The 13,052-nt window shown below is 49.2% G+C and overlaps 1 protein-coding gene across 5 annotated transcripts in view; it reads right to left on the minus strand.

The window, feature by feature from the left end:
* Positions 1 to 13,052, minus strand: part of ATP13A3 (ATPase 13A3) — an 80,672-nt gene that overhangs the window by 22,494 nt on the left and 45,126 nt on the right. For all 5 annotated transcript variants that reach the window (XM_072618901.1, XM_072618898.1, XM_072618899.1 and 2 more), the window contains 8 exons: positions 12,614 to 12,675; positions 12,009 to 12,159; positions 10,393 to 10,509; positions 6,998 to 7,015; positions 6,738 to 6,891; positions 6,531 to 6,651; positions 892 to 1,016; positions 90 to 268 (listed from right to left, as the gene is read on the minus strand). In XM_072618901.1, coding sequence (XP_072475002.1) covers positions 90 to 268; positions 892 to 1,016; positions 6,531 to 6,651; positions 6,738 to 6,891; positions 6,998 to 7,015; positions 10,393 to 10,509; positions 12,009 to 12,159; positions 12,614 to 12,675 — 927 coding nt within the window. The remainder of the gene's footprint in view (positions 1 to 89; positions 269 to 891; positions 1,017 to 6,530; positions 6,652 to 6,737; positions 6,892 to 6,997; positions 7,016 to 10,392; positions 10,510 to 12,008; positions 12,160 to 12,613; positions 12,676 to 13,052) is intronic.

Below are 13,052 nucleotides of genomic sequence, written 5' to 3' on the forward strand. Positions count from 1 at the left end.
AGACTAAACAGGGTGTGGGTTTTTCCCCTATACAGGGACAGACTAGGATCAGAACTACTCCTCATCAAAAAGCCTTCCTCTACAATCACCTCAGAATCGATCTCTGGAGAGCTAGTGCATTTTGTGGCTAGAGTGTCTGCATAATGCCAATTTATTTTGGCCACTTGTCCATCCTTGGGAGGTAGTCCATCCGCAATAATCACTTTATCCTGAGGTAGAATCATTCCACAGTCTCTGGCCACGGAGATAGCAGTCAACATGTTGTCACCTGGTTACCAAGACATAAGAGTCAAGCTGAAACAGAAGGGCTGCCCAGCTTCCACAGGCTCAATAAAAAATCAACCCTACGAACTAGGTGATGCTTGACCTCATCCCTCCACATCAAGAATAACACCATCCCACTCTATAGAAAGAAAGGTAGCCAGGGAGGAAGGCAGACATCATCTGAATCTTTTCATCTCCGAGGCCTTTAGACCACCTTATGTTGTGCTCTGTCTTCCTGTAATTTCTAATATTCTTAAGACTTTCCTTTGTTTTCCCAGTTTAGATTGAAAGAAGGAGAGGCCAAAGTGTGAAAGGTACACCATCATCCCCTCTTTACCAAACCCTCCCTTTCAGTACCCAGATTGGGAAGTTCCTTCCAGTGAGTTGCACCGTGGGCCACCCGTGCCTAACAACAGCCCCAGACTTCTCCATGGTCACCATCAAGCCTGCGGAACAGCCATGTGACCTGCAGAGCTGCAATGGGAACGCTACGGCAGGACCTCACTGCCTACACCAGAATGAGACAGTAACTTCTTAGAGGAAGACTCCAATCCTGACTAAATGGAGACCCAGCGGGGCAGAGCAAAATACTCCTCAGAATGCTGGCAGGTCTGCGCGTCAGCTCACCTGTGACCATGACCGTGCGAATTCTGGCTTTACGCAAATCTTCAAGCACAGCAGGGGTTTCTTTTTTCAGTTTGTTCTGCATTATAATTAATCCCATAAAATCCATGTTGCTTTCGATGGCATCTCTGTCAAATGGAAGTTGCTCATTAGATTTCCTTGTTCTCTAATGAATCAAGAAAGCAGCACAAGGTTTAAATTAAGCACTGGTCCATGCCGGGCCCTGGGATGGAGACAGACAAAAGGACGCATGCTGTGCCCCACATAAGTCTTCATCCTATCAATGTGAAATGTGGGTAAAAGAAGGGAACACAGAGTATATAAAAAATCAATGCCAGCCTTCTGAGGAGGAGGTGGCACAAACAAGTAGGGAGAGGGGGGAGGAGGTCAGAAGGAAATCGTGGGTGCCCGGAAGGAGGCAGGCACAGGGCAAATCGACTTAGAATTGTCTCATGTACTAGATCAATGAAAATGCTCAGTTATACAAGTCAATGTATGCATTGATGGAGATGAACACATGAAAAGGTTGCAAAACATACACGGTCTGCCACAGTCAGTGGGAGGAGAATGGGGAGTGAGAGACAAAGGAAGACAGAAGGACGTCTCAACAAGACACTTCATGTTTTGCATGGCTACACATGTATGACCTGTATCAAACTGCTTGCTTTGTCAGTGAGGGTGGGTGGGGAGAGAGAATGTGGAACTCGAAGCTTTAAAAATGAATGGTACAAATTGTTTTTGCATGCCATTGGGAAGTCAGTTGTACAGAAAACGGGGTATGGAAATCTATCTTGCCCTACAGGAAATGGGGGGGAATGAGAGGGGAGGGGGTGATAGAAGGGAGGGGAAATTGGGGAAAGGGGTGGTTGGGGTATACGCTGTCCTGAGCTGTGGGAAGGAGAGAGATGGGGAAAAGTCTGGAATTCAAAATCGTGAGAAAGTGAATGCTGTGAATTAAAAAGTAAATTATTTTTTAATAAGTTGTTAAAACAGCTCTGCTCCAAGGCCACTGTCTAACTACCACGCTACAGGAAGAAACACTTTCAAAATCAACCACTTGAGCTTCCTGGGAATCCGCCTCTTGGCTCTATCGTGAAACGTTCCCATTCGCTGGTGACTGCTACGTTCGTAATAAAGATGAACTCAATGACTCGGTCTTCCTTTGATACGGCATGGAAGCCAGAATGTCGCCTGGACGCTCAGCTGGGTCTGCCTCTCTCCTCCAGAGCTCACCCTCAATGGAGCAGCTGCTGCCAGCTCTGGGGTAGGGAGAGAAAGGAAGAAAAGGAGCCTCCTGCTCTTCAGGGGCAGCACCAAACCCCAGCAGGTGGGCAGGGCTGATGGGAAATGCTGGGGGAAATGCCCCACCTGCACAAGGGGCCCTTGAGCTGAGTCCTGAAGGGTGCAGGGATTCAAAGAGGTGAGGTGAGAAGGAAAAGCATTCCTGATCCAGGGACGGAGGAGCAGAAAGGGCACAGAATGCTTGGAGGGTACGGGACACAGTTGGCTGTCTCCCTCATTAGACGAGGAGCCCCTCGAGGCCAGGGACTGTCTTTTACTCTCCTCTGTATCCCCAGCACTTAGCACAGTGCCTGGCACCTAGTTTTGAACTGAAATACCAAAGAACTTAATATTTGATCTTCCAGGTAACAAAGGACCCCTTGGAATTTGAGGAGGGCGTTGGAGGACAGCATGGGCAGGTTTGGGTGCTGATAACATGGAAAAGAGAGTGGCCTGAGGTTGAGTAATTGAGGTTGGCTATTGTACCAATGCCAGGGAGAGGCAGGAGGGTATGAACTGGAAGGGGCCACGTGAGTGGAGAGAAGAGACACAGAGGAAGGACAGGAAGAGGGAAAGTCCTTGTCCTGTGGAGGGAGGCATCACAGAGGGCGCTGTGGGAAGCTCATCTTCAGGGAAGGGGAGGAAAGATGTCTGTGCCATGGTCTCCCACAGTTGGGGGTAGAGGCCTGGGCTGCTGCCAGAAGCTTAAATGAGGTGGGAAGGGTGTGGCTAAAGACTGGGGTAAGGAGCTGAGCTGAGTCTTTGGGGAAGGGATCATAAGAGGCAGGGAGAACATTCCTACCATGGGAAGGGTCTGTGAAAGCAGGAGGCACAGCAGATGGAGTGAGTAATGAACTTGGAGACAAGAACATCTCAATTCACACTTATTTTTCGGCACTGGCTTTCTGTGTGACCACAGGCAAAGTCACTTAGCCAGTCTGCCTCAGTTTGCTCATTTGTAAAATGAGAATCATAACGGCGGCTACCTCCCAGAGTTGTTGTGAGCATCAAATGAGATCCTATTATAAAAAGCTTAGTAAAAGCACCATATGGATATTATTAATGGATGTATGGAAATGCCAAAGGGGTAACTGAGTCTGCTGGACTGGAGCTTGGGGAGCAGAGTGGCTGGGGGCAGACTTGGGGTGGGAGGAGGGCTTTGCGTTTTATCTGACATGCTGAGAAAGGAGACAATGAGGAGCTGATGTGTGGGCCTACCTTATCCAACCATCACCTAGAGGCTTCCCATGTCTTCCTAAGGCCTTTCTTACACAGCTCTTCTCAGTCACACCCTGCCTCAATGGGCCCTCGAGGCAGCTAGGCAATCCTTTTACCCCTCCCTAATGAGCTCACTAATCCCTCTCCACTGAGGCTCTTCCAAAGCTCCTCATCTCTCCTCCATGGCTCCCTCTTCTTGCCTCATACTTTACCCTCTACCTGGACCAATGATCCCCTTCCAGCCCGTCTCTTCCACAGAGCGCCCCCTCCTGTCATCCCCCACGAACATTCCTGAGTCTCCCCCATCCTGACAAAACCTCTCTTGGGTCTTTTCATACCTAACTATGGTCCTATGTCTCTTGTGCCTTTTGTGGCTAAAAGCCAGCAGGCCCCTCTACTGTCTCTCCCCTTCCTCTGCTTAACTTCTGACCTCATCATGCCACTGGAACTTCTCTCCAGTTAACAGTGATCTCTTAATCACCAAATCCAATGGCCTTTTTCTCAATTCTAATTCTCCTTGACCTCTCCTCAGCCTCTGCCACAGTCCACCACCCTCTCCTCCGACACTTTCTTCTCCTGTTTGTCCTCAGGACCCCCACCCTCCTAGTTCTCTTCCTCCCTCTCTGAATTCTCCTTCTGTCTCCTTTGCGATCCGGATCCTCCTCCAGATCATGCCTTCTAACCACAGGTGTCCCTCGGGATCTGTCCTGGGCCCTCTTCTTTTCTCCCTCTAGTCTACTTGGTGATCTCATCAGCTCACATGGATTTAATTACCATCTCTACACTGACTCTCACATTTACCCTTCCCTTCCCCTCTCTCCCGATATCTCAAACCGGAGATCCAGTAGTTAAACTCTCAACATGTCCAAAACAGAACTCCTTCTTCCTTGCAAACTGGCCCCCCACCCACTTCCACCTTCCATATTAATACTATACAGGGCAATGCCCTCCTTCTATACCCTCCAGCTCACAACCTAGAAATCATGCTGAACCCCTCACTCTCTCACCCCCTGTAGCCAAGCTGTGGCCAAAGCTTGTCAACTTCACCTCTGCAGCAGCTCTTCAATATCCCCCTTTCCTCTCCTGATTCTGCCCCTACCCTGGTATAGGCCCTCCTCACCTCATACCTTGACTATGGCAACAGGTGCTAGAAGGGAGTGGGGGGGTCAGCCCCAGTAGTTCCCTATAACCTCCAGGATCAAATACAAAATCTTCTACTTGGCACTCGAAGCCCTTCATAATCTGCCCCCACCCTTTCCAGTCTATTTACACCTTATTCCCTCCCCTTACTCCCATACTCTTTGATCCAGTGACCCTGGCCTCCTGGCTGTTCCACCAACTAGACCTTCTATCTCTCAGCTCTGGCCATGTTCTGGCCATTCCCCTGCCTGGAATGCTCTCCCTCCTCATCTCCACCTCCTGGCTTCCATGGCTTCCTTTAAGTCCCAGGTAAAACCTTACCTTCTACAGAAGGCCCTTCCCAACCCTTTAACTCTATATTAATGTTTCCTATTGATCCTGTACCAAGTTTGCTTTGTGTCTACTTGCTGATTTTCGATTCTTCCTCATTAGACCGCACACACTTAGAACATGTCCATATTTACATCTTTGCTCTGTTTATTGACTGACTGATGAGAAGGGATGCTGTCCAATTAGAATCAATAAGATTTGGCAATTGATTGTATGAGATGGTATGGGACAGTGAAGTCTTCAGGTCTGAAATCTGGGGGACCAAACTGAGAGGAGTGATGGGTTTGGAAGGTTTAACCCGGAGATATCTCCAGGAGATAAAGGTGGAAGCCGGTCATAAGGGCCTAGAGATACTTGGGAGTGGTTAGCATAGAGATGTGGAGAGCTAGAGAGGGATGCAGAGAGATAACAGAATTCATAGGAAACAAATAAGGATGAAGATAAAAAAGCCCCGCCTTGAGGAACCACCGATACTTGTGAGACAGAATGATCTCACAAAAGATAATGAAACAGAGAAGAACCAAGAAAGAACACTCTCCTAGCAGTCCAGGAAAAAGAAAAGAGGAAAGTCAGAAGATGGTCTACCCCTATCAGTAGCTGAGAACGGAGTGTGCAAAAGCTCTGACAGCGCTGGAGAGAGCAGCTGAGCCGTAAACCAGCCTGCAGGCGATTGAGAAGTGAGGGAAAGCTGAAGGAATCGATGGAGGCAGATGGTGGGTAGGCAGCCCATATCTGGTACCTGGCAGGCACAGGAGTCACCGACTACCCCAACTGGCTGACTCACTCCTTGCTCTGGGCCATGAGCCTCCCTTCTACCATTCTACCTTCTCTTTGCCTTGGCGCCTCTACTTGGACTCTCTTCTCACCCCTTTCCCTTCTCCTGGGGGACCGTCCCTACACCAGGCACTGCCTCTCTTTCTGTGGTCTTCACTGCACCTGGGTTCACTCAACTGATATAGTTCAAGGTCTTCATTTGAACTGCCCTTTCTATGTGCCCAAGAGCCAGAGCCTGATGAGGGAGATGCTGAGCTCGAGAGACTGAGAAATCTGACCAGGGATGAGGTGTGCAAACACACACACACACACACACACACACGCGCACACACACACACACACACACACGCACACGCACACATACACACACCACACACACATGGCCAGAGTCATTTTGCCTTGCTATACTTTAAATTTAAATCACCATCCTAACGAAAAAATTCATTCCAGCAAATGAAGAGACATTATTTCTCTTCTACCCATTAGGCATCACTCAATACACAAACATTGATTTGAAAGGGCCAGGCACTGTGCAACATGGTGGGACTATAAAACCAAATGAAAATAGGGGAGAACATATATAAAATGAACAGAAGGTAGTGAGGGAGGTTGTGATCATGCTACAGCTGAAACTGGAAGGGAAACTATGAGAAGGAAAACCCTTGCAGGCCTGGGAACACTGTTGGTACCAAGGCAAGAGGTAGACACCCCACAGTGGGGGAGTAAGCAGAAGGCCAGCTAGGAAGGGGAAGCTCCCCTGCTGCCCAATAACATGAATGAGCAAGGGGCCCCAAAGACAGGGCTTTAACCTCAATACCAGCATTTAAAAGAAAACGGCATATCATTTGTGCTAAATTTGCCCCAGTAAAACACCGCTTGCCATAGCCAATCCCTCTCACCTATTAATGTTCTGAATCTTGTGCCATGTCAACTTGGCTTCCAGTTTCCGGTGTGCCAAAGCAATCACCCGGAAGCCCTGCTTTGTATAGTCTTCCAACACTTTTTCAAAATCACAGGGAACTGAAAGAAAAACCAGAGGTTTCACGTTTGTCTGACTGTCTGAGAGTCAGCCCTGGGCTCCTCAACCCACTGCACATCTGCCTTACCCGTCTCTGGTTTACAAAGGCTGGCGATGACCTCAGGGGCCCCCTTCATGTAAGCGTCCATTTTTTTGTCCCCCAGAATTCGGGCCACCACGCTCATTCGTTGCAAGGCAGAAGAAAATGGGAACTGCCGAACAATTCCTATCTCATAGTTGGCCTGTGAAAAATACACAGTGGGCATCACCCCACAGCCACCACCCCCAGCCCCCAAGCCCCACCCCCAACAAATGACTCAGGGAGAAAGAAAGAAGGACAACACTTACGGAAAGCTCGAATAGCTCCTGAAAAGAGAAAGAGAAAAATCAGGTATTACTTGGGGCACAAGTGCCACCATAAATGTTCACAAATGTCCTTCATTTGGGAAGTATCGGGAGGGACCAAAAATATGAAGAGAAAACAAAGCCAGACAGACCCAGGCCCAGACTTGCCCAGTGCATGAGAAGGGGGCAGGGCCAATGAGACTTGGTGCTAAGGAGGCTCACAGCGAAATGTTTCACACCTAGAACTTTCTTTCACTCCCATCTCTGCAACGAAGCCAAGCATTCAGGAAGCCTCCAGTGAGGATGAGCACAAGCCACCCCTTCTGGGGGCACTGGAGACAGTTCTTGCCCCAGCCCTCCCGGGGCTCTCAAAGTGCTAGAGAGGAGCCTGGGGGTCCTCCACCTGATTCATCTTCCTTCTACAAAAGCACAGGCATTCCACACCATGGCACAATGCCAGTACACTGTCCACATCTAAGAGATGAGCCTTGGCTTTCAGGGGGTCAGCCAAGGAGCCCTACCATTTCCTGAAGACAAGATGGCCTCTCCTCTCCCACTGAAGTCGGGGCCCACCTCATGGCCCACATAGGCACTGAGTCCCACTTACACAATGTCACAGACAAACTGTCTAAGGGTGGGTATCCTACTTCTAATACACTGGAATCTGGATTCTTTATCCACTTGGTCTATGGGTCAACAGGCATATACTATGTGCTGAGTGCTGGGGGTAAACAAAGCAAGGTATTATGTTAAGGGAATTTGAAGATCTTCCCTGCCCCTTAATAGGCCCATGTGACCTGCTTTGAGCTCTGGCCCAGCCCAAAGCCTGAGTCACATGAAGCCCACGAAGAAAGGAACTTGCCAAAGGGGTGGAGCAGGAAGAGAGAGTGAGGTGGAGCTGAGAGAGGGAGCAGGAAGAACAGCAGAGCAGTTAGCCTGGGGGCAGAGGGGCATTGTGCCTAAGGGAGCTTGACTGTGGGGAAGCCTGATGGAAGGAAGGCTTGGGATTGGTGGTCCTCCTTCTATTGGTAATATGTACAAACTTCCTTGTCACCATGGTGGAACTGGCTTTCTGGTATCTGAATAAATGTTTTGGTTTTGTCTTTGAGGAAGAAACTTTATATTTTGCAAATTTACCGTGGAAATACACCTGCACTTCCATGGTGGCTGTATCACACTGGCGCTACACAGGGCAACAACCAGCCCATCCCTGACCTTGAGAAGCTCACGGTTCACACCTTGACACATCGTGGTCACAGCTGTGTGCACAAAAGAGCTGGCGAGGATAAGCTGCAGCCAACCTCTGAGGGAGGACAATGAGTAGTGTTCTTGGAGGAGGGAGCATTCAACTGAGAGTGAGGGAGAGAGGAGGACTGCCAGGAGGCCAGGTCTCAGAATCAAGAGTCGAGGCAAATGCAGGAGAGGGCAGGTGATGAGTGCCCAACAACAGAGCCTCAGGCATTTACTGAATGGGGTTAGGGGATGGGGTGGGCCTTGATCAGGCCTGTACTTTATGAAGATCACTCTGACTGCTGGGACTGTGGGGAGAGGGGCACCATGGGAGATCTGACGAGGGATGAGGAGTGCAAGAGCTGCTGTGGAAGGGAAGATGGTTTGTTCATTTGTCATTCAGTCATTTTCAGTCAACTCTTCAAGAAGCCATCTGGGGTTTTCACAGCAAGGATACCAGAGTGATTTACCACTGCCCTCTCTCCAGCTCATTTTACAGATGAGGAATCTGAGGCAAACAGGGTGAAGTGATGTGCTCAGGGTCACAAGGCTAGTAAGTGTTTGAGGCCTGATTTAAACTCAGAAGGATGAGTCTTCCTGACTCCAGGCCTGGCGCTCTATCCACTGCACCACCCAGCTGCCCCAGCTGAGTTAATTAAGGAAACATGAAAAGACTAACTTGTCAGATTGAGGGTCCTAGGGAGATTGTGTAATGTCAATCTATAGTGGAGCCAGGTAGTCCAGTTCAGTAACCGTTCCCCAACTTCATTCAGCAGTAGTGGGAGGCTGGGGCTTGGCAAGGCCTGATTGTCAATGGTTAGAGGAGGACAGTGTGGAGAGTGGAGTCAGGAGAGCAGTGCTGACTGCAGAAACAACAGAGGGGCTGAAGGAACAGAGATCGTGGGGAAGACAAAGGCCAGGGTTTGGAGAAGGCCAACGGATTAGGGGCAGAGCTCATGAACGTGGAATATGTGAGTCATGGTGAGGTCAAGGGAATGGGGAAGTTGGTTGTTGGAGGGAGTGTCAGTGTCTCTGCTCAAGGCCCCAAGTAAGAGGACAAGAGAAAGGAACAAGAGGAAGACTGCCAGCCATGCTCTGGACTCACCAAAGAAAGGCAGGTATCCTGGAGGTCAGCAGACAACAATGACCTGACCTTTGATGGAATGGTAAGCGTGGATAGTATGAGCCTCCAACATGGAGCTCGTGTGATGGGAGGGGAGCATGGAGCATGGAGTATCCTGATCCCTCCACCTCCATCAGCAAGTATGTCTGAGGGAAAACATAATGGGGGCAAGAAAGGGCGTCTGGGGGGGTTGTGTGATCAGGAGGAAGAGGGAAAGGAGAAGGTTTAAAAGAAAGCAAATCTGTCACCTCTGAGGCAGGCAGTCCAGTTTCAGAGTGGGATGTCTGAGGATGGCAAAGCGGGGAAAGGCACAAGGGAGCAGGGAGCAAGTAGCAGTGGACAGAGGATGGGTTTGAAGGAGGAGGTCTGGGAAGTCACCCACATCCCTCAAGGTGCAGCCTCTGGACAGAGCCCTCTGGAAGAGTCCATTAGACAGCAGTGTATAGCTGGAAGGGGAAGAGAGATGGGGAAAGAGAGGCATCCATGCAGGGAGGCTCAGCCATGTGACTGAGAAAGGAAGGCCAATGGAACGGGATGGCCCTCCTGCCCCCACAGGCCCAGTCAGGCCTGGATGGATGGAAGGATAGAACATAATCACACATCTCTTCCAGGAGACTGCCACGCTCTAGGACTCAACCTCAGCACTGATGGCATTCCTTGCTGGGCTTGGGCGCTGTGTGGACTCTCTCCTTCACAGCGGGTCACACCTGGGCCAAGCACGCCTCTCCCTGCTTTGTGCCTTGTGCCAGACACATTGATTGTCAGAAAGCTGCTGGACAGTCATTTCTATCCCACTGATTCACTTCTGAGTGCAGAAAATCATGATAAAACGCCACATAAATAGAAAGCAACAGGCAGGGCGAGGCTCCCCAGACCCAAGTATAGCCCAGTGGATGGACGCCTACCATGGAGATGCCACAAGGCTCTGTCAGGCTAATAGAGGACTGGGGTTCTAGTAGAAGGGAACGCTTTCTAACTTCAAACACACGAATAGCAGCAAATACAGTCCCACCAAGTGGAAGCCTGACATGCAGCGCCCTCCTACCATTGACTGGTGTGTTACAGGTTTGGGTTCAGGAAGAAGCTGTTTTGGAGGACGCACAACAGTGGGCATGATCCGATTGTGAAGGGCTGTCTCTTCTTCAGTTGCTTCTTCTAGAATCTAAGAAGAAGGAGGAGAGAGAATCAAAGTCGAGTCCAGCTTCTGTTCCCCAGGTGGCAGAGCCCCGCTGTCAGGGAGGGCTGCCACAGACTCTTGGGGCCCCAGGGCTTTTCCTCATTGGAAGGGAAGTCAGCATTGTGGGCAAGGAGGAGGAATGCCTTCAAACCACTGCAGGATGAGCTGACATCCCAAACAGCCGTCTAACGTTAGATGTGACTTTCTCTCCCCCTCCCCAGATCAGCTGAACAAATTCTTTTTAAGCATAAACATGGAGGCGCAAGCCTATTGTTTCTCCAAACTTAACTGTGACTTCAGTGAATCGGACCACCTAAAATCTGCTATCTACAGAGGGACTTTAACTCCTGGCGCAGGAGGGCCCTGGCCAAGGGCCAGCGGGAGACCAGCAAGCCTGGCTTGGCTTGAGAAGAGCCAAGAATGTGACTTCCAGCATAACACTCCTTAGATCCTGGGCGCTCCTCAATCAAAGCTAGGGCTGTCCTGTGCTGACCAGAGCGAGTGAATGGCTGGCCGCTGAAAAGAAGATGTTTGACTTAAAAAAAAAATTTCCAATCTCAAAAATCCTCTCTTCTGTTCTTTGTATAAATGCTTATTGGTTTTAAGTTCATTATAAAAAAAGAAAAATGAAAAGCACAGAGTCAGACAGACAGACCAGGTCTTGAGGACATGATCTGGTTTTCTGCACCACAATTTAACACAGGAATGAAAGGGTGTTGGTAAGTAAACGGCCTAACTAATCAGACTGGTAAGAAGGGAATTGCCAGGAATTTGGCAGATCAGATCTAAAGGACTCAACTGAAAAGGAAGGAGGAGAGAAAACTGCCCGTCTCCCAACCAGACACCACAGAGAGCAGACAGAACGTAGGAGGAACGTGGAGGAGGCCCTGGGAGCTCAAGGCAACAAGAGTTCATGAGGAAACCAGAACTAAACCCCAGTCCTGCCACCGGCCCTCAGGTGTCAGTGCAGAACAAGCCCAGAGAATGGGTCAAAGGAAGGGGAGCTCACATCCAGTAACACTGAGGTGGATGAGGGTCTCATTGTCCAGGGAAGGGCTGGGAGCATTCTAGCACCATGGACAGCAGAAAAACCTAGACCACAGAGAGCAGGGCTGCTTCACCCACCCCAGGACTCTTCTCCAAACCATGTTTTTCAATGCATCAAATACAGGAGTACAGAGGAAAACAAAGGCTAACAAAGGCAAGTAAAGACACTCCACCCCATCCCATCCTGCCCATCCCAAGTGAGGAAGCACCAAAAAAAGACAAGGAACAGAACCAGAGAAACCTGGGGCACATGCCCCAAGGCTGGTGAGAAGGTGTGACGCACTTGCCCTCTTTCAGGTACCTCCCAAACACAACATCTGTCTGGAAAGGCCAAGAGACTCAAAAGGGGAAATTTTACTCTGGGCTTGGTTCTCAGCAACAGTGTGTGAGACACCTTGGAATCATATACTACACAGTTTGAGGAAGGCTCGTCTTACCCATCCAACAGCTTCAAACATCTTCAAATCGAGCGGGTCACCAGAAAGTAGCCCTTCGATTTTGGTCAGGGAATGGCAAGTGGCCATGCAAGCGACAAAATGTGATTTTACCAGGCTTTCGCTGCATGCTTTCTCCTCAGGCATTTGGAAACTGAAAAAGCAAAAACACGTAAGAAAGGCCTGGCCCTCCAAACCATTACTCCAGGAATCTGCAAAGGCTGTTCTAAATGCCCTTTAAATCTGGAAAGCAGAAAACTCTGGGGAAACTCTCTTTCACTCAGTCCTAATTGGGGGGATGGACTGCAAGGGGGGACATCCCCTTGGGTTCTCCAAGGAACCAAAGCGAAGACCAGTTACTCAGAGGGGCCTCCAATGGAGACCCAGAGTTCCACTGAGGGCCAGGGCATCCATCTTTAAGTATCTAACAATGTGCTCATTCCACACCTTTTCTCTCCATGCAAATTCCATTCTTCCTCCAGCCTGCAAATCTTCAAAGGGCAACACAAAAGGCCTGATGATGCATTTACTTTAGAACATGATGAATAATCAGACAAGAGTAGAAAACTTATCAGAATCCCAAAGTAGGAAACCGAATGAATTCTTACTGTGCATTTTCTGCTCTCTGGATGCCCCAAAGGTCCAAGCCATCTTCAGTAAGTGTTCCAGTCTGAAAGACAAAGTCTCCAATCACCAGGCACCATCTAATAAATTTTGTGAGTACAAATTCAAGAGCATATGTATTTTGGTCCTATACATTAACACATTTTCTTAAGAATATAATATGGTCCCCTTCCCATAATCTGTTAATTACTTCTCAGAGATGGGTAGAAATACTTTATGTGAAAGCCTTCTGGAAAAACTTGAAGAACAAGTTTCATTTCAGGAAGAATGTGTGCTCACAGCTCTGGGTAACTACTAGGCCTAGGGTCTGGGATTTCCCCACGTGGGAACTCCCTTGTCAGAGAAGGTCTCTAAAGAAAGTACATGAGGGTCAAAGCAAAAAGTGATTTATCCTGGCAAAAAAATTCTTCCCTGAGGCATAAG

This window comes from Notamacropus eugenii, chromosome 6 (genome assembly GCF_028372415.1).
Source record: "Notamacropus eugenii isolate mMacEug1 chromosome 6, mMacEug1.pri_v2, whole genome shotgun sequence".
NCBI lineage: Eukaryota > Metazoa > Chordata > Mammalia > Diprotodontia > Macropodidae > Notamacropus > Notamacropus eugenii.